Here is a 27,844-nt window from a genome sequence, read left to right as displayed (position 1 = left end):
CATTGCATGGCACATCCAACATACTGTTTTACTTTAGTCCATGACGCGCTTACCTTCAGGGTCATACGTCACATGAAAACCAAAATAGTTCCAAACGCCAGATCTGAATGAGGGTGGGGGAGGTTCAATTTGCCATGTTGCAAGGAGAGCTTAACTTCTGTCTTGCTAGCTTGCCCTGCGCTCAGTGAATCTGCGTTCGACTACTCCGCCTAGGCTGCACTGTCGAGCGCAGATCCACTGAGCGCTCAACACAGACAGCATCGTCAGAAGGAAAGTTGATTAAATTAAATAAAACTTTTGTAATGTTCGATACATATGCGTACCGAACCGAAAGCACTGTATCGAACGGTTCAATATCGATACCAGCATACCAGATATCGATAGCAGCGCAGATACTGAAGGACCCGTCCCATCCTGGCAACAAACTGTTCCAACTTCTGCAATCTGGTAGAAGGTTCCGCATCATCTGGGCAAGGACAGAGAGACTCAAGAGAAGCTTCTATCCCCAAGCCATCCGTGCCCTAAACACACACACCCGCCCTCTCACATCATCTATAATTGACTGAGACAGGACTCTTCCAGACACTAAACCAAGGCACAATGTACATTTCAATTCATTTAATTTTAAATATGTTTATATTGTCTATCCTGTAAAATAGTCAGATGTCTATTCTTATTAATGTACAGAATTCACCTGCTTGCTGCTACATTCACCCAATGTATATACTATATATATATATATATATATATATATATAATGTTCTTCCTCTACAGCCCCCCCCCCCCATTTTTGCACATGTCGAGAAGCGTGTCAGGCTACATTTCACTGTGTGTTATACTTGTATAACTATGCATGTGATAAATAAAGAACCTTGATCCTTGAACCTTGATATCAGTATCGTTGCACCCCTAATATATATATATATATATATATATAGGAGGATGAGGATGTGCGGAAGTGCTTCAGGAAGGTGAACGCACGCAAAGCTACAGGTCCGGACGGGATACCCGGCCGCGTCCTCAAGTCATGCGCGGATCAGCTGGCTGGAGTGTTCACGCACATCTTCAACCTTTCCCTCTCTCTGTCTGTAGTCCCAGCCTGCTTCAAAATGGCCACCGTCGTCCCTGTACCCAAATCCTCCACCATCTCCTCATTGAACGACTGGCGACCTGTAGCCCTGACCCCCATCGTAAGCAAATGCTTCGAGAAGCTGGTCAGGGACTTAATCTGCTCTGCACTACCCGACTCACTGGACCCTCTACAGTTCGCATACCGCCACAACAGGTCCACTGATGATGCCATAGCCCTGACACTACACACTGCCCTGTCACACCTGGAGAAGAGAGACACGTATGTGAGAATGCTGTTTGTAGATTACAGCTCAGCATTCAATACCATCGTTCCCTCGAAGCTGGACAGGAAACTGCAGGATCTAGGACTGAGCAGCTCCCTCTGCAGCTGGATCCTTAGCTTCCTGTCTGACAGACGCCAAGTGGTCAGACTGGGCAGCATCACCTCATCCCCCATCACACTGAACACTGGTGCTCCACAGGGGTGTGTACTGAGCCCTCTCCTATACTCACTCTACACCTACGACTGCACAGCCACTAACAACTCCAACATCATTGTGAAGTTTGCGGATGAAAATTCAAGTGGTGGGTCTTATCACCAAAGGTGATGAGACGGCTTACAGGGAGGAGGTCAGCGCCCTGACCCACTGGTGTCAAGACAACCATCTCACCCTCAACGTCGCAAAGACAAAGGAGTTGATAGTGGACTTCCGGAGGTGCAGAGAAGTACACACCCCCATCACCATCAACGGCGCTGCTGTGGAGAGAGTGAGCAGCTTCCGGTTCCTTGGTGTACATCTGGCTGAGGATCTTACGTGGTCAGTACACACAAACAAAACAGTGAAGAAGGCGCAGCAGCGCCTCTTCTTTCTCAGGAGACTGAAAAGATTCGGCATGAGCCCCCGCATCCTCAGGACCTTCTATCACTGTGCCATTGAGAGCATCCTCACTGGATGCATCACCACCAGGTATGGCAACAGCACCGCCTACAACCGCAAAGCTCTCCAGCGAGTAGTGCGGTGCCCTGAACGGATAATTGGAGGTGAGCTTCCCTCCCTCCAAGATATCTACAGGAAGCGGTGCCTGAGGAAAGCGGGGAGGATCATCAAGGACTCCAGTCACCCCAGCCATAAACTGTTCAGACTGCTTCCATCAGGAAGGAGGTTCTGCAGCATCCGGTCCCGTACCAGCAGACTGAGAGACAGCTTTTTTCATCAGGCCATCAGACTGCTGAACACGTCATAGACACCTCAGCTTCACTACTGGAACTTCAACATTATGCACTCCATACTGTACAGTAATGCCACTGTTTTGCACATGTCTCAACTCTGTATATTTTTATATATTTTATTTATTGTTTACTCTATTTAATTTGTAAAATATGTGTACACACACACGTAGAAAAACATTTAGTATACACATCCAGAAATTTTTTAATTTTTTTTGCATATACTATTATATATTGTACATATATTTATTAGTTTCAGATTTAGCCATTCGTATATTTTGCCTGTTTATGTTATTGTATTTTGCACAACTCTGTTGCTTGTGAAGCTCGCACACAAGAATTTCACTCGCATGTGCTGTACCAATGTACCTGCACATGTGATGTGACAATAAAAAAAGTGATTTGATTTGATTTATATATATATATATAATGAATATAATAATAATAATAATAATAATAATAATAATAATAATAATAATAATAATGGATTGGATTTATATAGTGCTTTTCAAGGCACCCAAAGCACTTTACAATGCCACTATTCATTCACTCTCACATTCACACACTGGTGGAGGCAAGCTATGGTTGTAGCCACAGCTGCCCTGGGGCAGACTGACAGAAGCCAGGCTGCCATATCGCGCCATCGGCCCCTCTGGCCAACACCAGTTGTAATGAAATCACAATTCCAAGTTAAGTTGCATAATTATCAAGGTGGAGGTTGACTGTTTTTTAAATGAGATATTTTTTCTGTTACTTTTAGCTAGAGCATCGTATTTCTATATTTCTAAAGTTTTAAAATAAATGTTTAGGCGTACAAAGTTTAATATTTACATCCAAATGAATCCAGTATGATATGGAAACACTTAAAAAAAAACATTAACAAACTAGAAATAACTGTTTATTTTGTAAAGACCAACATTATAAAAACCACTGTACTAGGCTGTAACTAGAACATGATGAATGAATGCAGGCACAAAAAGGATTCAAAATACAACATAACCTTAACAAAAAGAAGAAGAAGAACAACAATAATGAACTTTATTATTATTATTATTATTAGTAGTAGTAGTAGTAGTAGTAGTAGTAGTATTATTATTATTATTATATGCGTGCAAAATCTTTGAAACCTACCTGAGACCAATGTGGAAAGTTTCCACAAACAGATTACTGCCATTTTTATGCCACAGAAGTAAAGCCTGCAGTCCTCTGCTGTCAAGTTTTTAATCATGAATTTGTTTCCCAGGATTGAAAATTTGGTTTCAAAATCAGGAGTGCAGTAGGTAGAGCTTGCTGAGAATAACAACCAATACCTGCTCTGAACTGACTGTGGATCTCCATGTACCAGTGTGTGTCTGATGTCTGATTGGAGCTGGTTAGAGTGACATTGGTCCCCAGCTCTCCTCTGACCTCGGTCACCTTCTCGGCCTGTGCACAGAGCAGAAGCACCAACAGGATCATCCACAGGAGAACCATGATCAGCTTCAGCATCCACAACAAGACGGAGTCGTCTGAAAGCAGCTCAGCTCTGATGGACTCTGACGTCCTCTACACTTCCTGTCTGAAATGCTGACTTCAGCCTATATGACACCTGATAAAATACCACAAGTATCAAGTACCTTAAAGGAAGTCCAAGCTCAGCTCTGATGGTAGAGAAGCGCTCTACACTTCCTTTTTCAAAATTCAAATATGTTTACAACAAGCAAACAAAAAAAACTCCACCACACAAATACCAAGAAATTAAGAAAGTGTACGATGATGAATCCTAATGAACAGCACAAGCAGCAGCACTTTCATTAGAAAAATGGTTGTACATCTTTCTGACAGTGAATGTCATACCTGTCGAGGAAATACTGACTAACGGTTACAAAAAATACATGAAGCAGCTGTAGTAGAGGTAATAGGAGTCTAAATAATAACATTTTAGACAGATCTTCAAGCTGTTTCTAAACTTCTAGTGTGTTTACAGTAAAACAAAAGTCAAACCAAAGAGGAAATATATATAAATGTGATACCTTTGCCACTCAAAAACATCAGGAATACTTTGGTGTGTGGTTTGTGACTGGCATGTCTATGTGACCAAAGGCTGTGTTAATTATATTATGTATAAAATAAAACAAAAAGAACTTTGACCAGAACTACAACTTTATTGGATTGGAGAAAAAACAAACAAGAAAAACCCCAAAAGAGTGTAAAGCGTCTGATACTGTAACAGTGCAACAAATCTAACTCCATGTTACACTATTTGTAATGAATGAAAACTACATCTCCTACTACAAATACATAGAATCATGGTTATAAATGCAGCTATTAACATTACTGCCCCTGTTAAATGATGAATTTGAGGTTTTCCATCCTAACCAGACTAGATGGTATTTTCTAACGATACCATGAAAACATAAAGGCTAGTCAACAACAACTGCACAGAAAATAACTACGATACAACGGTTGATGAAGGATGAAGTCATCTTTTAGTGATGTCTTGTTGGTTGGGAGTGGACTGCCCTACCCTGAAAGGAAACAAATATTTAGTACAGGGAAGTACCAGTATTATGGAAGTATTTTTGATAGTAGTAGTAGATTAGAATACTAGACTGATACTGTTTGTTGCATTAGTAGGTACTGTTATTGGATAATTAACCCTTTAAGACCTACCATAGAACCAAGTCCGCCAGAGCTTATATTATATTTTTACCTGCTGTGGAGCCATTTTTGGGAGCATTTCAAGTTGCTATACATCAATACAACCATTATAGCCCAGATTTTAATAATATGTATTCATTAAGTGCATAGTAATTACATAAATTGCAAAAAAGTGCAATAAACTACAAAAAAAATTGAAAATCGTTTTTGTTTTTTAACATATATTTCTAGTTAGAGAAATTTAAGAGGCTTATCCCTCAAAACTGTAAATACAAAAAAGTTGCACAAAATAGTTTCCCACCACAGGAAATTTATTTTGAGTGTCTTCATATTTTTATTTTTGAAATACACCAATTTTTATACACTGCAGGAAATCAGGCTTAGCCTTCAACTTCAACCAGTTATTCTTATTATTAACCCAAAGGTTTTGTGGTTTGTTCAGACAGAAATTCCCGAAGCTAAGCTGTGCTGCCATGCTCCTTTTACAGGAGTTGTTCAACCCTTCTAAACAAGCCATCCTTGTTGAAACATTTTTGTTTGTTTATATTTGTTACGGCCCTAGCAGGAAATTGACCTCTTGTGGGTGTGTCCTGGCATCTCTCCTGCCTTAGGTGCCACCCGTTTTGTACAGCTGATGCTAATCAGCTATTAAGAATACTTAAGGCCAGAGAAAGGTGAGCTCTAGTGTCAGGGCCTTGGTGGTATTGTAGCTAGTGAGCTGTGTGTGGTGGTTGCTTCTGCTCTGTGGAGAGGGGTCTGTTTTGGTGACTAAACCTTTTTGGACCTTTTAGTTTAGTGACCAACCCCTGGATTTTGATGTTTTCTTTCGTTAAAATATTATAACAGCTTTTCCATCTCTTGTGGTTTAATTACAATAGAAACATTAATGAAACCTTTTAATCTGGCAATTCTGCCTCCCTGTATCCTTTTTTTCAACCCGGACACTTTTTTATTGCTTTACCACATCGCTTGGACAGTTTAGGTGAACATACCAGTTTGTTTAGTCATATTTTTCACAAGCCTTTACACACAAAGAAACACACACAAAAGTAGTACCTAATAGCAAAAGCTAATAGTACAATAGTATAGTTGTGAAAAGTAGAATTATAAAAAGTATCAAATAAAAAATGTTAGAAAACTTAAATGAAATAATCTTCTCAACACAGCCTCTGATTGGTAGCTACAGGCTGACCTGGGTAAACAGCTAAAGTTCCCTCAGAACATTGTAAAAACATCACTCCGGCCAGACTTGATAATTATTTCTGAGGCCTCAAAACAGCTGATTATGCTGGAACTCACAGTGCCCTGGGAAGAGCGGATCGAGGAGGCCAATGAAAGGAAACGAGGAAAGTACCAGGAACTAGTGCAAGAGTGCAGGGGAAGGGGCTGGAAGACTTTCTATGAGCCCATAGAAGTGGGTTGTAGGGGCTTTGCAGGACGATCACTCTGCAAAGTCCTAGGCCGGCTGGGCGTGGCTGGGGCAACCAAGAAGAGGGCCATCCAGGCTGTGAGTGAAGCGGCAGAGAAAGCCACAAGGTGGCTGTGGATTAAGAGGGCTGGTCCGTGGGTAGCTACTGGTACGCAAGTCGGGACCTGATCACCCCCGGCTGGGTCGCCTGGGCGAGGGTGTATGATGTTGTGAGACCCGAAACACCTGATGACCCCAGGATACATCACTGAAGATGCGTACCAGTGCATCCAGGAGATGTGTCTTTATAGTTTGTTTGATTTTATCATTCTAATTTTTTAAAGACAAAATAATCGTGTTTTCATTTTGTGATTATATCTCAGTGCAGGTTAATAACTGTGAATGGGACTAAAAACATTCATTCAGTTTACATTGTAGTTTCTAGTTTTTGAAGCCTTACCTTTCAAATTATGAGTCTTGTTAGTAATAGCAGTGGTTTAATTACCTTCACATCCTGCAGCGGCTCTGGTACATCATAGATGTGAAGTGAGATATCATCCCTCTGGTTGCTGTAGCTTTTCCTCTTCAAGCACAGCAATATACAAGAAAAAGCTGCCAACAGAGCACTGAGTTACTTCATCTTTCATTCAGCCCAAATGTTCAATGAGCTTTTATTTAATTAGATTCATTAAAAAATAACAGCCTTTAAGGCTAGCTGTGGTGACCAGGATAACTTATCTAGGTCATGGTCTAGCGTTTAGTGAATTTTTAGAGTTTTCTGGGTTTTTGTTTTTGTTTTTTCCATTCTGTAAGTGTTCTCTGTGTTCCCCTTGTGTTCATGCCATTTACATTGATGGTCCCTTGTCTCATGTCTTAAGTGTGAACCCTTCCAGCTGTGCTCTCCTCTTGTGTCCCATGCATTTTAACCCTGTGTTTTTCTCTGTCAGTTTCATGTCCTCCCCTCATGCTATGTGTGTCTCTTCTCCTGTGCTTCCTCAGGTCGCCGTCTGTAGTTTCTAGGTTTTGGTTTAGTTTTGTAAGGTTTTTTGTGCAAGTTGCTACTGCAATAAAGCAGCCTCTCTACGTTTATGAAGTCAGTAGTGTGCAAAAAAACTATAGTAGTTTTCAGGGCCTTTGATCACAGGAAATGATTAAGCTAGGTGGTATCTGCTGTATATACATGTAAATGTGTTAATAATGTCTTTTAAATGGTTTTTGGATGATTATTTTCAAAGTGGTTTGAAATAAGATATCTCCCTCTGCTGTTACTGCAGCTTCTGCATGCGTGTGTCCATTTCAGGTTTTGGAGAGGCCAAGTGTGAAATGGACACAGTGGACCGGTATGTCTATTACACGCTTTGCCATGATATTGGGTTGGACCACAAAATCTACTAAAATTGTAAAATAACAGACTCACTGATTATTAGAACAATGAAGGCGACAACTGACATAGATATGGTGATCAACAGACTGAAAAAGCAGTTGTTTTGTGGGTTGTTGGTAGGCCGAGCGACATCTGGAAAGGACAGAAAGGACAAAGATAAGTTAAGAAGCATTTATAAGTAGCATGGTGGCACTGGTTAAAGCACTCTTATGCAGGCCAATGTAAACAAAAAAACAAGCCTTTTATTTCAAGCTTGTGCAAAATCTTATAAAAGAAAGAAAGCAAACTGGGAGAAGGCAAATTGAAAATTGATAACGAAACACACAGGGAGGAGAAAGAAGTGCTACAACCGACGAAAGGCAAGGTCAAGCTTACAAGTATCTAAACACATGAAGGTAAACAGTGTAGTCGGATTGGGAGGGTAATGGGTCACAGGCAGCGAAGGAGGTGAAACAAAGCAAGGTCTAAATCGCTACCAAACCGAAACAGGAATTGAGAAACACGAAACAGGAAACTCATATACTCATTTAAAAACAGGAGTATGGCTCATGTGATTAGGCAGATGATCAATAGTGGGTCTGTGACCCTCATAAGGGACAATTCGCAATAGTCTCAGAAATCTGGGACTCTGTCCCAATTAGTCGTAGAACTGATTAAACTTCTCAGATAAGACATGAGACGTCTTTAAGAAACGCAAAGAAGTCCAGTCGCTTTTCTTTCCAAGCTCCTTGGTTTGCAGGAGCAAGTCTTAACAACACACCAGTTTTCCTAAACCAAAACAAGTAGTTTTTGGTAGCTAAATATTTAGTGTGTGTGTGTGTGTGTGTGTGTGTGTGTGTGTGTGTGTGTGTGTGTGTGTGTGTGTGTGTGTGTGTGTGTGTGTGTGTGTGTGTGTACCTGTTTGTGTGGGTGGTCACAAATTTGAAAACTTACCACATGAACTCATTTCCTTTGTGTTCATAATAGCACTTAGTAATGCCTATTAAGGTCAGACTTAAAAACAAACGTTTGCATGTAATAATCTTGTACTATCACAAGACAGTATAAGAAGTCGTCCCAAAATTCCTCAACTCTCAAGTTATAATAAAAAAAGTAGATGGTTTCCGACAGTAACATAAACTACTTACTCGTGTATTTAAGATGCTGTCAGCCATTTGAAAATGTGTATTGAGGCCTAAACACTCACTAATCCAACAGCAATAATCAGAAATAAACTCTTGTACTTACCTGAGACGAGGTGGAAAGTGTCCACAAACTGAGTGCTGCCTCCTCTCTTGATGCCACAGAAGTAAAGCCTGCAGTCCTCTGCTGTCAAGTTTTTAATCACGAGTTTGTTTTGCAGGATTGAAAATTTAGTTTCAAAATCAGGAGAGCAGTAGGTAGAGTCTGCTGAGGAAAAACTGCGGCTGATACATGCTCTGAACTGACTGTGGATCTCCATGTACCAGTGGATCTCTGATGTCTGATTGGAGCAGGTTAGAGTGACATCGGTCCCCAGCTCGTCTCTGACCTCGGTCACGTTCTCGGCCTCTGCACAGAGCAGAAGCACCAACAGGATCATCCACAGGAGAACCATGATCAGCTTCAGCATCCACAACAAGACGGAGTCGTCTGAAAGCAGCTCAGCTCTGATGGACTCTGACACAGAAGTGCTCTACACTTCCTACTTGACATGGTGACTTTGGGCAGTGGCATGTCTGATAAAGAAAACCCACAAATACCTTACATCTCTCACAGGATGTTAAACTTTATCGCCTCTGTCTAGCACTTTGCCCTTTGGGTTAAAAGAGACTTTAAATTTAAACAGGTTGTAACAGGTTCTAACAGCTTCCTTCTGCTGTTCTGGTTTAATAACAAGAGCGAGGCTATTTTATTTTCAATATATCTGTGCAAGAAATGAACCAACAAATCATAAAACCATCCTAATAGATTTCAGCTTCTTATTACTGCTGTGAAGAAGAAACGCTCAGTGCATCGTGGAAATCCCACAGTAGCCTGGGCCTATTGCAGAGTAGGGGAGGGTTCAGGGTCACCTGATCCAGCCTTACATGCTATAGATCCATATAAAAAGGAACGTTTTAAGCCTATCTTTAATAGGTGTTTGTCTCCTCTATCCAAACTGTAAACTGCTAGTGAGAAAGAAAAGTGTGAAGAACACTGAAGGGTCCTTAATCACCAGAAACGATTAACACTTTCCTGTGACTATTTTCCTGCTTGAAATCCAATATCTCCCTCTGCTGGTACTGATGTTACCAGTACCAGCAGTACCAGCAGATTACTGTAACTTCAGCATGTGTGTGTATTTGATGTTTTGTGGAGGCTAACCTTGAAATGCACATGGTAGATTGGTATGTCTGGTACACCTCTTGCCCTGATACTGATTTGAATAAACATTTAATCAGAAGTTCACTGGGGGTCAATTCTTGACTCGTCAATTTTTTCATTGCTCTAAATTGATACTGTCAAGAAGAATCAAAATAAAGCCTGCCACTCTAATGCAGAAGATACACAGTTGTATTCATATTTGCTGATCCAAACAGTCAGAGAGATTCATATTAATCATCCCTGTCTCAGAAGCACAGTGAGCAAGTCAGGAATCTTGGCCTTATTTTGGTCAAAGATCTGGATTTTTACAAAAAACATCAACAAAGTTACCAGAACTGTTTTCTATAATGTAAAAGTCTGATCTGACAAGGGCTCTGAGAAATTGGGAAAACTGTGATGCTCTATTTCAGGATTCAGCAGCAGCAGCAGTATGTGTAGGCACTAAGAAAGAGCTTCCACAAACATGGAAATCTGACCATATTACTCCAGCTGTCTGCTGACCTGAGTCCACACATCTACTCATACACTTAGAAACAGACTCAAAACCCTTTAGTTATCATAGGCTTATGTAGAATAAGGAGGGGATGTTTTTCTCATCATCATTCATTATTTTAATATGGCATTATTAGTTCATCAGAAGTATATAACCAGCTTTGCATTAAACATAAATTGAAGTTTTTGACCCTATATTATCCTTTGCATTACAGTGATGGTGATAACTTTAGTTTGATTTTTTCCTTACAGGTACCAGAATAATAACATGATTTTCCATTGCAGATGTAACCATGATCATTCCATACACATTGCAGTTTGTTGCTTATTCTAGAGTTGTGCTCAAGTTAATTAAAGGTTAAAAGCTACAGCCAGCGCGAGTCTGGCTGATCTATGGAGGGCAAAGGCTTTGAGCTTGGAAGGCCGCACGCGCTTACACAGCACTTATAAGATGTTATTCTTGGTGATTTTGTGCTTAGTCATGTTCTAATATGTTTTAAGTAGAAGTAGCTGATCCAGCAATATTCATTTAATATTATATGCTTGATTTGGAGCAATACACACTGATGGTCTTAATAAATGAAAGAGTCCTTGTAGCTGCCATGTTGTGTCTTACCAGGGTACAGACATAATAGCTGTCTGCTTTTGTGCGCGCATGTGTGTGTGTGTGTATGCTAATTTGTATTGCTTTTACTTCTTTGTTTTTTATTTACAGTGAGACACTGTGGACCTACTGTATATAGTTTCTTATGTTTTTATCTCTTGGTGCACACATTACATGTAATGGAATTTGCTCTGTAAATAAATTTGGCATGTGCATTTTTTTGGTTGGTTTAAACTTGGTTTAGCTGATATAAAGGGTTAATGGAGAGAATTTTGTAAAGGAGCTACGGTGCATCGCTATCCAGTGCAGATGTACTCAGCAGGAGAACTCAAGACAAGACTGCTCAATGAAGTTCCACCATTAATTAATGCTTCAATCATAAATACTATATCTATTAAGGGGCTATGTGCCACGGTAGTTAAAGCTGGCAATAATTAAATAATTTCTTAAAATGCCATCACTTTGAAACAGCCATCTTGGCCAATTACAGGCCAATCTTTAACCTTACTTTCATCTCAAAATGTCTTGAAAGAGTAGTTATAAAACTGCTTACTGAGTTCTAATCAGGTTTCAGAGCTCATCACAGTACACAAACAGCTTTAGTGAAGGTTAACAACTAGTGGCAAGCCATCGCTGTCCCTCGTTGCTTTGGAGAAGCTCAGGGGGAAGAGATGGAGGAAGGTGTAAGGTCTTTGGTACAGGACTTGCGCTTGAAGGACAGACCGCCTGATTTTTGAAAAATGTCTCTCTTTTTGGGGGGAATCTAGACCAAAATGTGTGGTCCGAGAAAAAAAATCACATTTCTATACATTTAACTATAGTTTTTATTTGAAAATGTAATATTGAGTCCAATTGTTATGTGATCTGACACTTCAAGTAATGTAAAGAGTACCATAATACTGCTACAAAATAAAACACAAGCGTGCACCCTTTGGTACTACCAGTGGCATGCAATAACCTTTATAGGAAGTAAAAGAAGAAATGAGGAACAAACTTTTACATGAAAGAAAGCAAGAGAAACATGAAAGCTTGCTGTACTCCTTCCTTGGCTGACAAACTGTAAAATCTGTCACTTCTCTAGTGATCACCTTAAAATTTGCCACTAGCAGACAATGTCAATGACAGGGCACTGGGTCTGACTACCCAGTGTTTGTGTTTTTTGGGTTTAGTTATACTTTTTAAGTTTTGTATTATACAGTTCCTGGTTTCTAAGTTTCTGTTCTCAGTGTTTTATGCCCAGGCTTAGTTTTGTCTCTATGTCTTTCCTGTGTCCTGGGTATTGTTACTTTTGTCTCTGTGCTTCATGTCCCCACTGTTCCCACTGTCTGTCATGTTTCTATGTCTCAGTATCACGTCCACGTCTATCTGTCATGCTTCCTGTGTTACTTTGCTACTCCAGTGTTCAGTGTTTTTGAGTTTTGCTTTTCCCCTGTCTCATCACATCAATTAGTCCCACATGTGTGCTTCCTGTTCCCCATCCTCTCGTTAGCCGGCCTGTGTATGTTAGTCCTCAGTCTTCCCCTGCTTGTTGTCATGTCTGTAACCTTTGTGGGCATTCTCTTTGCTGTGTGTTTTTTCCTCCGTGCTCCTCGTAGTTTTCTAGCTCTCTGTTTCCCAGTTTAGTTCCTTAGTGTCCAAGTTTAATTGTGTTTTGATTTAAGTTCATATTTCTAGTTCCTTGCTTTTGGTTTTCTTTCCTGTATGTGTGAAGAGTCATTTACAGCCAACATAAAGCTGCCTCTTTCAGTTCACCCTTTTTTTATCAGTCCTACATCCTGCCTGCTACACTGCAAATCCATGACAGTCAAAAGGTAGAGGATTATTTTAAGAAAAAGTAACAAAAAAAAATCCTATGAAAGCCCCACTACACATGTAACTGTAGCTGTATATTGTGAATTATTATCAAATGGATTTCATGGATTATTAAAATATTAATATGATTAATATTACTGCTGCAGATGTTTAAGCCTGAGCTCACTTTAAATACTTTCTATGCTGTTTAATTTCAGGCAGTGCGTCACGCTCTGTGAAATCAGGTGCTTGTAATTTGGATTTCCTGTCATCATGTATCTCAAAAAACAAAAACAAAACAAAACTCAGTAGTTCAAGCATTAATCTTGATGTATACAATTAAAAAATGTAATTAAAAGGGTTGCATGACTAACTGGTAATATTTACAGCAAAACTGGTTAAACTTTGTGCATTCATTCAGTCAGTTAATTTCTCAGAGACGCTGGTGCAGTCTGAACCTGTTTTAATAAATTAGACATTACAGGAGCTCTCCATTATTAAGGATTTCTTTGCAAACTACTCTGCATCATATATATGTATCACACATGTTATTAGTGAGAGGAAATGTAAGTGTTGAGATGGTAAATCACAGAGGAATGACATTAAACTGAACTTAAAATACAAATTGAAATAAAATGAAAAAAATGAAGTTCTGCTCGGATCGTAATGTATTTTCTGAACATTGTAAATCTTCCCTTAACAACAGCTCATAGCTGATACTGAAAAGAAAGTGACTTGAAAATTTAAAAAAGTCAGTTAAATATAAATTAAAATTAAGTAAAAAGTAAAAAGTAAAAAATTACACAGTGAAACAAACAAGTGGAAACAGACAAATGAGTCAAAGACAAACTCCATCTTGTACTATCTGCATGGTTTTACAGGTCCTGTACAACTACCGTTAACCAAGGGGCTACTACTTCTAGGGCAGCCTTTACTATATCTATTAATAAGTTAATCATTAAAAATCCTACTACCATCTATGTTGCTAACAATAAGAGAAAACTAAAAGCAGAAGTACAAACAGTACAGTAGTTACTGTTGCTGCTAGTAAAACGTCTGAAACAGTCAAATAAGAAAAAAGGTCTGCCCTCCATCTCCAGCCTGACAGAGTTATAAACTCTTATTCAAGGCAAAAGTCTACTTTTTACACATGACTGTAGTGACCATCTGTTACATAAGTGATCAGCTGCACACCAAAAGATGTAGTACGTCAGATATCTCAGTGGGTCTGACGAACCTGCCAATACAATCAGCTGGTGTAACACAAAGACGTTGTTGTGTGCAGAAGAAGTGATGACACTAGGATTTTAATGGTGAAATCATGCGGAGTAGCCATATTTCCTGGAAACGTTTGTAAAATTAGCACATCCAATTATTTCCTCTTTTCTATTTTTTCTTCAGGCGTTGCCAGAATCTTTGCAGAAAAGAAGAAGCCAGGAAATGTTTTACCCACTAACCCCATCCTGTCTGACAGTAAAGCTATAAAATGTACAGGTCCTGCAAAAACTACCCATAATCCTTACTGTTATTCTACCACAAACGTAGACTTCACTACATCTATTAATAGGTTACTATTCCATTTTCAAGAACTTTAACAAAAACTACTACCTATGTAAAATTTCTGTTACTATCATAAATACTGTTATTGCCTCCACCTTATACTAATACTGCAAAATGAACCCTTAAAGTTTGAACCATTGTCTGCTTTCAGATTCCAGCTTGACAGCGTTTGACAGCTTAAGATACACAACTTTCCATATGATTTGAAAGTTTTACATCTGAAGTGGACAGATGTCTTCCAACAAGCCTGATAATACACAAAATGTAGTGCTGTCAGCGTTAATCTCGTTAAAATGACGTTAGCGCCATAACCGCATTGACGTGGCAAATCTATGCGTTGACACTGCGCAGCCCCAAGCATGGGGCGATCCGCATTAACTCGCTAATGCAGATTTGTCGTGTTAACGCGGTTATGGCGTTAACATAATTTTAACAAGATTAACGCTGACAGCACTAACAAAAAATTAATGTATTTGCTGCAGAGAAGAAACGTGCGCAAACGTTTGTATGTTTTTCAATGAAATACAACAAATGAAGTCTTGTAGCGTCTGAAAGAACTCGTTCAGTGATGTCTTGCTCGGTAGGGCTGGATCACCTTGCCCTGAAACACAACATAAGTATAGGGAAGAAGCAATATTGTGTTAGCACTTTAAGCAGTGGTATTGATATCATAGGTACCAATAGCAGCGTCATCACCAGATGCAAACATAAAACAGTTTTTAGAGATGTTAGGGTGACTGTGGCTCAGCAGATTCTATGCATTATGGGTGCTCAGAGTAGAAAAGTGCTACACAGCTCAAAAAGATAATGCGTTGACCTCTACGGCTGGTTAGTTAAGTTCCTTGTTGAAGGCCTAAAATGAACATTTTCAGCACTAGTATCTGTGTTTTGAACTGATCATAATCGGTCTGAAGTGTGGTTAAATGGTGCCAGCTACATCTAACTGTGTGGACATGGAGCAAACTCAAGGCCATGAAGACTTCATACAGTTTAAATTGACTAGAGTAGCAAACCCACACACTGTCCATGGGAAGCAGACAGCGTACAAACCTATTCACATACACTATGATTGTTATAGTATGATGCTATTTTATATTGTGACACAGCATTGTAATGTGATATCCTCTTCTGTGTTATATATATACAGATATATAGGATTGTGGAGTTGCTAGAAAAATATTTGTAATGCCAAATTAAAACTCACAGTATCAGTTCTGTCAGTAACAGTGGAAGGTTTGTTTACCTGAATAGCCCACAGTGTTTCTGCGTTCTCGTAGATGTGAGCTGAAGGCTCTTCCACCTGTTTGCTGCTTTTGTTCTTCCTCGAACACAGCAGTACCAAAACCCCACCTGCCAACAGATCATTGAGTCACTCCACCTTCAAACTCACAGTCAGGACAGAATGTCTCATAATGAATGTAAGAATATGATCCGGTCTGAATACTGCTGCTATTCTCAAAATGATTTAGTCAAGTAAAATAAAAAAACAACAACAAAATAAATCAAATAAGATATTCAAGCAAAAGAAAATTACTGAAACACTAAAATAAAACAAAAATATACAGGTTATTTGTCAATTTGAACATCTTTGTCCACACTTCCTCTCTGAAGAGGTTTGTCTCATCTTTTCACTGAGACTCAGGGTGTCTACATGACTAACTGGCTTTTCAGAGAGAGGTTGGGTTGTAATGTTTATTCTGAAGTTCTGAAAATCCCATGATAAATGTCCTCTATATCACAATATTTAAGGGAACTAAAAGTAAAACTGAAACTTAGAAAAGCTAATCTGAAATGAGAGAAAACAAACAAACTGAAGCTTTACTGACTTGAAATCAAAAACTCAAAATAAAAAATAAAACCCACGTCAAAAATACAAACTACAAGAACTCCGTTTGATCAGCATTGTTCACTAAGGTGAATGTTGTTGACATACTTTTTTAAGTGATTTGGATTGGCACAAATTATAAATGATGGACTCATCATCATTTTCCTAGACATAAACTTACTAATCCCACACTTACTAATCCCTACGCTGTGTCATTGCATCATTTCATGTCTGGCACTGATCACCACCTGCACTCATGTATATATCTTTCTACGTAGCACTCATAATTCTTATTCTCATGTATATATCACATGTATATCTCATGCAGATATCTTTCTTTCTACATAGCACTTTAATTCTTATTGTTTGCACTGAAGCACCGCAGCAAATTCCTAATGTTGTAAACCTCAACATCTGGCAATAAACCCATTCTGATTCTGATTCTGGGGAAATTCACAGACGATTAGGGTTCAGCAAGAAAACCTAAATTAGAGATATATTCGAAAGAAAAAAAAAATATTATATTATATTATGTTAAAGAACTAAATAAGGAAAATAGTGTACAAAAACTATCTAGCAGTTATTTCTACTATTTACTAATGGTTGCTGGGCAACAGATCAGTCGATTAACAACAGACATTAATGAAAGATCAGAAATTGTGTTATGATTGTGATTCAGTCAATGAAGGATGTGGGTGTTCTTGTAGAGGCTCTTTTTCCTGATATTAAAAGAACTTTTTGATCAAAGTTAATCAGAAAATACTTAAAATATCAAACTTTAGTGTGTTTGAAAAGATAGAATCATGTTTAAAAATACATAAAACACATCAGAGCACTGAAATTAATTAATCATGGGCGACAAGCCTCAGGTTAAATGTGACTAACACTATTAGTATGCTCTTCTCAAAAAGTCTGTGCAAATATTACCAAACCAGAGGTCACAATATGAGGACAGAGCATGTAGCTGAGCTCATGTATTCGTGTCCTAACTGTTCCTTTAGTACAGATGTCAGTGAGTCATTTTTCATTTTATTTTATTATTTTTTTAAATTACCAGCTTTTAAAGCTCCAGTGAACGCTGTGATAGATAAATTTGGGTCGTGTTCATCGGTGAATAGTGTGGCTCGTCCAGTAGTGGATGTCGGTATTTACAGTTCAGACCAGAATCTCCTAAACTTATCTCCACTCACACTCACCCATTATCAGGATGATGACAGCGGCAACTGAGACGGATATCATGAGGATGAACTGAGTCATGATGCAGTCCTTCAGCAGGTTGCTGTTGGAGGCATCTGGAGAAAGATGAAAGAGGAACAAAGGAGAGATAATCAATGGAAAAAAAGAAAAAAAAAGTATTGTTTTATTTCTTTAGAACCGTTACAGTTATGATAATTAAAGTTTCCAATCGGGGCATTTTGTTGACAAATTATTCTGAAAACAGTGCAGAAGATTCACATCTCCAATCACAACCAGTGATCCAAACTAAGGTACTAACAAGTTAAATTAACTTTGATTTCTGAGGCAACTTAAATGTAGAGAAAAGGAAAATATTTAATTGACACACGAACAAGAACGTCAGCTACCTACCAACTGTAAGTATACAACTCGTTCTTATTTAGATATGCACGAGATGTCTTCTGGTGTTGGTGCCCTGATCTAATGCTCACACATGAAGTACAAACACAAAGCAAATGGGACACGAGTTCCTCGCCACTCATCCTAATTTGACTAAAGAGGACTGTTTTTTTTTATTTTTTTTATTTGTGTTTAGTATTACCATGGAGCCAAGACACCAATGGTCAAGCACACTTTCACACCATCTGTGACGACAGCAGTATTCGGCAGAATAGCTCTTCTGATGCTTTTTTAGTGGAGGCATTTGAAAGAAGGGCCAATTTTTAGTTTCTGCTGTCTATTGGTTGTGGGGGCGGGGACAATGTAGCACTTGAGCTCATTTCTCAACGTATTGATTTCATAATTTTCAACAGAATGGTCATCAAAGTCAAATTATTCTGAATCAGGAACCATATGACTACAATACTACTGAAACCCTCACCTCCAGCTAGATCCAATGGTGACCTCAAAGTAATCAGTAAAGCACAAGTCAGTAGATTATAGACAAGTTTTATGTCTGTTGACCAGATTAAGATGATTTATGAAAAGTAGACGTTTCCACAAACAGACCACTTGTTCAGCCTCATCGCCACCATAATTGTAAAACAATGCTTTACTTATTGAGTATTATCAGTTTTTTTCCTGTTGCATAACTGCTGTATTGATGAAGAAGACAAAACTCTTTTTGCCCCTCAATTTTATTTTATTGTTAACAAACACATTTGCCATATTTTCCATTTTACATGTGTGTTTATTGCCATATACCACGAGTCTATCCATGCTCACATGCACATGGGCTTAAAAGACTGTCACCATAGCCCAATGGTATTGTTAGAGGTTAAGAACAAATATTCACATACATCCCACATTACTGCAAGAATGTGGTCACAGCTTTCCTAAACATGTTGAAACAGTCAAAACTCCTGTTAGACAGCTCAAAATGTGCATTTCTACAAATACATCATGCGATCTGAACACCAACTAATTTGTTTTGCAGCAATAAAGTAAATTGAAAGTTGGGTACTTACCTAACAAAAGGTGGAAAGTCTCCACAAAATGAATGCTGCCACCTCTCTTGATGCCACAGAAGTAAAGCCTGCAGTCCTCTGCTGTATAGTTTTTAATCACAAGTTTGTTTCCCAGGATTGAGAATTTGGATTCAAAACCAGGAGAGCAGTAGGTAGAGCCTGCTGAAGAAAAACTGCGGCCAATACATGCTCTGAACTGACTGTGGATCTCCATGTACCAGTATCTGTCTGATGTCTGATTGGAGCAGGTTAGAGTGACATCGGTCCCCAGCTCTCCTCTGACCTCGGTCACGTTCTCGGCCTCTGCACAGAGCAGAAGCACCAACAGGATCATCCACAGGAGAACCATGATCAGCTTCAGCATCCACAACAAGACGGAGTCGTCTGAAAGCAGCTCAGCTCTGATGTGATTCTAAGAGGGAAGTGCTCTACACTTCCTTTTTCAGATGGTCACTTGATATGACATCAGATTTTTTTAAAAACCACAAAAACGAACAAGCGCTCAGGAAGTAGAATTACATTGACCCTTGCTTAAACGCAGTAGCTTGGTTTAGTATTAGAGATATTCAACTGTTTTCTGCAGCTCAATGATTTAATGACAATACTGCAGTAGTGACGCTAGTAATGAGAACAACAGCAACTTTAACAGCAAAATCATTGTACCAGAGATGACAGTGACATGTTTAAAGTAACAGCTTTTTTGTTTTGTTTTTTGGACTGGCTGCTACATGACATAAAAGGCTCATTTTAAATTGTACGGTGTCTTCTGATCTTCTTAAATGTTCCCACGGTCAAGAAATAGATTAGAAATATGGATTAAAAGAACAAATATTACATTGTAATAAATGTAATTTTTATTAAACAGTGAAACAAAGTGGAAGCAGACAAATTACTTTTTAATACTGTTACAACAAATCATGAAATATACTGTGTACTGATACTACACATGAAAAAATGAAATGAATGAATCAAATCCCGTGATGTCTTGCTGAAAGAGGGTCGCCTACCCTGAAACAGAAAATGAGTAATCAGTACAGGGTAGTACAAGTAGTACTATTAGATAGTATTACTACTATCACTGTAACTTTTAATAGCTACAGTGATAGTCTTTGCAGCGTTAGCAGCAACACTGAAGGAGTAAAATAGCTATAGAGATCAAAACTTTTTAGCATTTTAACATGTGGGTCTGTGGGCAACTGTCTTTTTTAGAGCCAGACTCAAGTCTATATTAGGAAAAATGAGGTTTTTGCTGCTTCACTTTGGCTTTGAAGATAATATTTTGACCCTGGTTCATCTCATTCATTTGACTTGATCATCATGTTTTTCGTGCCAAAACACTGGTGTTCCTGAAGAAACCATACCTCACAATTGAGTAAGGCACCAGCCCTGCCCTAAGTTATGCCCTGCTTTTCATTCTTTCTGCACTAATGTTACCATGACTTCCTAAATGAACATCATGTTTTATTCAGTAAGACCTGAAAGGAGCTCCTGAGGCCATAAACCCACCAGAAAAGTGTTTGCTGAGCCCACTGGAAGCTGGAAGGAGTTTTGTGAAAAACTAAATATAATTCATGATTTAATAGCTCACAGAAGCAACTTTAGGAGCAATAATTTGAAGTAACCATTTCTGTATGACTTTAACCCAACCACAGTGAGACCTGCTGATGTACAGTTGGGAGATGATGGCTGAGAAATGAGTATATCAGAGGGACAGTTCAGGCTGAGCGGTTTGGAGCTAAAGCTAGAGAGGCTGTGATGTCGCATTACTTTGATTATGTTTGTCCCTGATGCAGCTCATCCAAATGCACATGAAAACATTAATAATGGGGTAAATCAAAAGTTATAGAGACAAGGCTGAGATGTTTTGGGCGCACATAGAGGATGGGTAATAGATATATTGGACAAATTATGTTAAATATGGAGCTGCCAGGCAGTAAAAGAGGAAAAGAAGAAGACCTCAGAGAAGATCAGTGTGACAGAGGAGGATACTATTGCATGGTGGACTGGGGTGAATTTGTTGGAACGTCCTGTCTTGGGAAAACTGTATGACTGTGATAACGCACACCTGGATGATCTGAAGCAGCAAACATAAATGACCAGGAATCTTAAATGAACAAAGCTGTTTTAGATTCTATTAATTTCAGAAGACATCACATGCATATTTCCATTTTGTCATTACGACTTAATGCCTGTTAACGTTCATCATAGCAGCCAAACATTTTTTAAACATTATAGAGAGTGATCCTAGTACCAGTACTGTCAGTAGTCATGGTTTATGCAGCACACACAGCATCAGTTTTGTTAGCAGTCACAGTTTTTACTTACCTGCACAGCCCGCAGTAGCTCTGTAGCATTACAGATGTGACCTGAAGCATCAGTCGTAGCATTTTCTCCTCTTCAAGCACAGCAATATGACGACAAAACCTGCCAACAGAGCTGTGAGTCACTTCTTGTTTATCCAGATGTACAGATCTAGATATATTCTTATAATACACAGATTTCTGTGCAGTCGCTGACAGTATAAAGCTGCTTCCTCACTTGATTGGTCACAGTGCAAAATGATTAAAAGAAATACGGACTGAAGTTTGACCAACACTTCTAATATGTGCTGCCAGAAACATCTATTCAAACATTAGATACTGTGATCTGAAGTTAGAAAATGTGCTAAATTTATCTACTGTGACACACTCACTGATTATTAGAATGACAAAGGCAGCCACTGAGACACAGATGATGATGAGGTGACTCTTATAGCAGTCGTTCTGTGGGTCGTTGGGAGGAACAATGACATCTGGAAACAAAGAGGCAAAAAGATCAACTGAGAACATGTTATAGTTACAAATCAGCAACTTGAAACACGCCCACCATCTATAAATTTTCATTGAAAAACATACTTTTCATATATCAGATATATAAGGTAGTATACAGCCATGATAGAAAAAACTCTTATTTCTTTAAACAACAACAACAAAAAACCCATCTAGTTACCTGTATCAATACACCATCTTATTGCTCTGCTGGGGTTTTTGTGTTAATTATTAATTTCTTTTTATTCTTTTTATCCAAAGAAAGGATCGCTTTCACTCAAGAAATCAAGGAAATCAGAATAGGTGCAGCAGTTTGCCTTATGAAATCCAACCTTGAAGCTGCAAGGAACTTTTTTGTACCCAGTGTAAGTTCCAAAAAAGGAAAAAGAAAAATATATCAAGCTCACAAGTTGAGTTATTACTTGTTAGGTTCTCACTGCCAAAGTTTTCTTTTACAGTATCTCAGGACATGTTAAAACCCACCACGCTGGACCTTCACAGAGGAGAGTTTGAGTCAAAACAAATGGTGGGAAGTTTGGATGTGAAAAAAATAACACATGATCTCATTCCGTTTGCATTCATTCTCACACTTACTAATACTAATGACTATGAAGGTCAGACATGAGAACAAAGTGAATGCAAAAAGTAAAGAACGTGGTAATAGATAACAAGTTAAAACATGCAAAACAGAAAAGAGAAATCCTGTTAGCCTGCTCAAAACCTGCTTTTCTGCAAATACGTCATAAAGCCTGAGAACTAACTAATCATTTGTTAGTCATATGTTCATATGTTTTACAGCAATAAGCAAAAAAAAAAAACCCAAAAAAAAAAAAAAAACTTGGCTACTTACTTGAGACGAGGTGGAAAGATTCCACAAAATGAATACTGCCATCTCTCTTGATGCCACAGAAGTAAAGCCTGCAGTCCTCTGCTGTCAAGTTTTTAATTATCAGTTTGTTTCCTGTGATTGAGAACTTGGTTTCAAAACCAGGAGAGCAGTAGGTAGAGCCTGCTGAGGAAAAACTGCGGCCGATACCTGCTCTGAACTGACTGTGGATCTCCATGTACCAGTGTGGGTCTGATGTCTGATTGGAGCAGGTTAGAGTGACATTGGTCCCCAGCTCTCCTCTGACCTCGGTCACGTTCTCGGCCTCTGCACAGAGCAGAAGCACCAACAGGATCATCCACAGTAGAACCATGATCAGCTTCAGCATCCACAACAAGACGGAGTCATCTGAAAGCAGCTCAGCTCTGATGGACTCTGACACAGAAGTGCTCTACACTTCCTACTTTACATGGTGACTTCAGTCAGTGTGACGTCTGAAAAAACCAAACAAAACCAAAACCGAAAACAAATCCCCTTAATGTCGCACAGGAACTAAAACTTTACCACTTCCAGGCAGTAGTGTGGCATGTGGGTTAATGTGGGTTCTAACAGCTTCATACTTCATCGGATGACATCTCGGGGAGGCACACTGCCGTGAGTTCTCAGAAATTGGCTGCTTGAGCACAAGAAATGACAACATCACAGAACGCAAGCTCACGGCTCTCCAACGGGAGATTGAGAGACCAGTGTTGGACTGCAGAACTGCTTCGAAATTCATATGAGCTGTTCGCACTAAAGTAAAAAATACCATCACTTATGCGGATACCCCTCTGGCGCCAGCTGCAAGGCCAGAGCTGAACAAAACACTCTGATAACGACTGTGTTTAGTCTGTTCCTTCCCATTCCATGCAAGGCCACCTGGGTTGGCTGGAAGACTGTTTACTTAGCCTGGCAGGGTGAAGGACACTGTGTCAGCTGAACTATGGACACGCACACGCAACCTGAACCTGAGCAGGTAAACCAACAGCCGTAAACCAATAACAAACTCATCCTACATGATAAAAAAATGCTGTCTTCCTCAGCTTTGTCCCAGCATTTGTCAACAGGACACAACCACAAAACGAGAGAAACAACACATTTACTGAGTGGTAGTTAAGCTAGCTCCCCTTAAGAGAGATGTCCAGTCCAGCTGCAACTTCCAGGTCTAGGGCCCATTTTCTTTGCAATGGTAAGCACAGCTCTCTCTTCAGCACCACAGAGTGGCGCGGAGTCCCCCCCACTTCACATGCTGCACCAGTCTGTCTGATAAGTTTCTGCTCCGATTTCCCTAAAACTTCACTTGAAACAACATCTTTTACCCAGTTAGAAGTGGGTACTCTGCACGTTTCCACTTGAGAATCATGACACGATCACCATGCCAGTCACCTCACACTCAGCTGCAGCCAACAATGATGGTTTTCCAACTGAAAACCATCAGCTAAGTGGGAGCACTGATTGAAATATATTTTAAAATAGGGACTTAACTCTTTTGCTTAAAAATCAATTATCACCCACACAGCTTAATACAAATGCAAGAAAGTTAACTGTTTTAAGGCCTCAGCCTTCAGACGCAGCACTCTCCTGATTGGTTTAAACAGCCAGTCATTCATAGGCTGATCAGATCATGAATGTCTCCATGACACTCTGACTCAGGTGGACCTGCAGCAGGGAGCTCCAACATACTGAAACACTAAAACAATGAAAGGAAAGAAAGTTCAATCTCAGCATGTTTGCTGCTGGACTTGGAGGCTCTGAGTTGATAAGAACGTCTTCTTCCACATGTGTGTTAGTGCATAATGGTGCTTTTATAGATTAGAGTTCATTCCTACAGCTCTGTCATCATTTAAGCTTCAGTAAAATTATTTAAGTGAGGTCCTACTGATCATTGTTACCACCTGAAAATAAAGTACTTTATTTGCTGCTTTATTTTTACACATTGCAACTTAGAAGCTTTCTTTTTTTTTGTAAAAGAAGCTGGGTGCTTATATGAGATGAGGCAGAACATGTGCACAGCATAAAAAATGTCCTTCATTCAATCCAATCACTCTGTGTTTCTCAGAATTAAACGTTGGCTTCAAAATCAAGAAGCAGTACATAGAAACTGTAAGTGACACATTGCACCTGATGCATCATCTGAACTGACTGTACCAGTGTTTACCTGAACTGCCATAAGAGCAGGTTAGAGTTAGAATCACGTTCTCGGCCTCTGCACAGAGCAGAAGCACCAACAGGATCATCCACAGGAGAACCATGATCAGCTTCAGCATCCACAACAAGACGGAGTCGTCTGAAAGCAGCTCAGCTCTGATGTGATTGACAAATTATTGCTCTACACTTCCTGTTTCACACAATCAGTTTGGCTGTTGTAATGTTGCACAAAAAGCCATACCAGCTTTTCACGCCTCTGCCCTAACATCTGCAGTTTCAGTTAATACAACAGATTTTCAGCTCTTACTGACTGATTTTTGATGATGGTACCAAAATAGTAAAACAACACTTCAACAGCAACATTGTTGTACATCAAAAGCTATCAAAAGCTGTGATAGCATCATAAATAACTTTCAGAAGAGGACAAACTGTCTCTAATACTGACTCTAATGCTAAAAAAGTAGTACTAGTAGTACATATGATTTGATAAGTAACGAAAACATGAGAGCCAAAACTGATCGTCAGCTCATCATGTCCCAGCTGATCAAGTGGCTTCACCTCTTGTCTCCAAGCTGTTACTGCAGAAACACATTCATACACATATTAAGTAAAACAAATCAAAGTAGATAATAACTTCAATGAGGTGGCACATTTTCTAGTACTATAACACTGCCAAAACACGTACTACACCATTTGGTAGTACTGACACTACAGACCCAACTCTATCTTGTACTTCTAGGTCTGCTAGTCAGGGTACACCCTGGAAAGGTCGCCAGTCTGTCGCAGGCTAACACAGAGAGGTAGACAACCATTCAATTCATAACCAATTAATCAAACCACACAAAGCACATCTTTTGACTATGGGAGGAAGCCGGAGGACCTGCAGAGGACATGCAAACTCCACACAGAAAGGCCACGGCCAGATGGTGGATTCAAACCCAGGACCTAACCGCTCGGTGCTACCCACCATGTTGCCCCTTCTGTAGTACATAATCGACTTATTTGTACACATGTGTAATGATCATCAGTATCTGGAATATTAATGACTTTGTGTTCAGCTGCACTGTAAACACCAGCAGATCCAGAGTGATGGGCCTTGAAGGGATCATTTTATATATGAATTGGCCTTTAAAAGAGGACCTGAGGAGACAAGTTAAATCCAGGTACTTTGATCAGGAAATGATGACAACAAAATTTTAGTGACATCATTTGGAGTATGTGTGGAACATTGTGTACGATTACCACATGAAATTACTGACCTTTTACTGTGTTATTTTTTACAGTTATTCCATAGAATTCTTGCAAGAAAGTAAAAGTCTTTCCACAAACACAAACAAGAATCAGCACTTTTAGAAAGTTTACTACATCTATAATTAGTCTACCCCTCTATTTGTTCTATTAATGGGACTTCTACTATTCTAATTATTGAGAACAACAGTTGCTCCATATTGATCATGACAAATAATGAAAAAAACAGCTCTTTCTGAGTAGTCGTGTTTTCCTTGTAAGCTGTACATGATGACCACATTAAATCACTTCCCTTTGCTGACTTTAGTTTTACATAATACACTTTTTTTTTTCAGGAAACAAGTCATGGCATAAACAATGGAAACAAGCAAAAACATCATTATTTTTATATCCAGTTCGGTCACATAGTGCTGCCGTAAATCCTACCATAGGCTTAGGGATGGGGCAAGCAGGGCTAACACAGAGGCTATGTCCACACTAGCCCGGATAAATTTATAACGGCGTTTTTGTCTGAAACGCTCCGCGTCCACACTAGCGTTTACAGTCATTTTCGCAGAGTTGAAAGAGAGAGAGAGTTAAAGAAATCGAAGAAAAGCTATCTGGAGCATGTACAGACTGATATTAATCTTTAATAGGGCTGTCAAAATTGAGAGCAAACAAAACAACTGCTGTATAATGCCCTCCGCTATCTTAGTTTAATTGATCATGTGACTGCATCATATAACTAACATGCGTCATTGTTTTAGAAAGTCTTCGTTTTCACGGTCCATACTGTGACGCGAAAACACCGTTTTCAAATCATTGCGTTTTGTAAAGCGTTTCCAAAACGCTGCATTTTCCTTGAGCGAAAACGCCGTCTCAGTGTGGACGGGAGGCCAAGGAGAAAACGATGCGTTTTCAAACAAAAATGCATTAGTGTGGACGTAGCCAGAGAGACAGACAGTCGTTTGCATTTACATTCACGGCTATGGCACCAATTAACCTAACCCCACTAATTGCACGTCTTCGGACTACCTAGAACTACTCACGATCCTGCTACTACTGCTATTAATACTACCACAAGCATGGACTTTATGACTTCTATTACTAGATTTCTACTGAATTTACAAGCATTTTACGCCAAGGCCTCCTTTAACAATTAAGATACTTGTAATAAATGTGGGCTGTTTGTAGCTGTGGAGGAAAGACTAAGTGAATTAGAGACCTAGTTCCCCACCCTCGAAAGTCCTGTATGTGGTCAATATCCATTAGTCTCTGTAAGCAAAGGTACCTTAGTTAACATTAGTTCAGAGTAGAATGTCCTGAGCATCCAGGAACTCAGGCTGGCTGGATGAGGATATGGGTGCAGTGTAGTCCTAAATAGAAGCCTCTGTGCTGGCACACTACCAGTCTGTTCACGTTTCAAAGAGCTTTTTCCCAGTTGGTGAAACATCTACGAGGAAGAAACAAACTCTGGTTATTGGCGACTCAATTTTGAGAAAATGGAAAGCAAGACAATACATCAGCTATTGTCCATTGTCTTCCAGGGACCAGAGCAGCTGACATTAAATAAATTCTGAAACTGCTGGCTAAAGATAAACATAGATTTAGTAAAAGAAAATAATTCACCAGTAATGACACCTGTCTACATCAATCAGAGGCCAGTAAAAAAAAATGTCAGCAAACAAAATTACAAAGAAAGAATTTTTATTGAAGTATCCTCAACTGAATCAAAGACAAAAGAAACAGTTAAATGTGGATTCTTCAACAGTTACGTTTCACTCTTCAAAGCCTCTTAGTACATGCTTTAATAACTGACCAAGATAT

The 27,844-nt window shown here is 39.3% G+C and overlaps 3 protein-coding genes across 3 annotated transcripts; all 3 read right to left on the bottom strand.

The window, feature by feature from the left end:
* Positions 1–7,738: 7,738 nt before the first annotated feature.
* On the bottom strand, positions 7,739–9,356 carry LOC143414979 (uncharacterized). The gene is made up of 2 exons (XM_076880137.1): positions 8,959–9,356; positions 7,739–7,863 (listed from the first exon to the last, which is right to left on the bottom strand). Exons 1-2 carry the CDS (start codon positions 9,320–9,322, stop codon positions 7,739–7,741), a joined length of 489 nt encoding a protein of 162 aa, XP_076736252.1. The 5' UTR covers positions 9,323–9,356.
* A 3,933-nt stretch (positions 9,357–13,289) lies between these two features.
* On the bottom strand, positions 13,290–19,368 carry LOC101479490 (uncharacterized). Its single transcript, XM_024798810.2, has 4 exons — positions 18,971–19,368; positions 17,525–17,620; positions 15,747–15,853; positions 13,290–15,104 (listed from the first exon to the last, which is right to left on the bottom strand). Exons 1-4 carry the CDS (start codon positions 19,332–19,334, stop codon positions 15,066–15,068), a joined length of 606 nt encoding a protein of 201 aa, XP_024654578.2. The 5' UTR covers positions 19,335–19,368; the 3' UTR covers positions 13,290–15,065.
* Positions 19,369–19,875: 507 nt separating this feature from the next.
* On the bottom strand, positions 19,876–23,526 carry LOC143415209 (uncharacterized). Its single transcript, XM_076880775.1, has 4 exons — positions 22,628–23,526; positions 21,663–21,761; positions 21,296–21,394; positions 19,876–19,978 (listed from the first exon to the last, which is right to left on the bottom strand). Exons 1-3 carry the CDS (start codon positions 22,989–22,991, stop codon positions 21,345–21,347), a joined length of 513 nt encoding a protein of 170 aa, XP_076736890.1. The 5' UTR covers positions 22,992–23,526; the 3' UTR covers positions 19,876–19,978; positions 21,296–21,344.
* Positions 23,527–27,844: the final 4,318 nt, after the last annotated feature.

Source organism: Maylandia zebra, linkage group LG23 (genome assembly GCF_041146795.1).
Source record: "Maylandia zebra isolate NMK-2024a linkage group LG23, Mzebra_GT3a, whole genome shotgun sequence".
Classification (NCBI taxonomy): Eukaryota; Metazoa; Chordata; class Actinopteri; order Cichliformes; family Cichlidae; genus Maylandia; species Maylandia zebra.
Note: the sequence above shows the minus strand (reverse complement) of the source record. Positions and strands in the feature narration are given on the sequence as shown.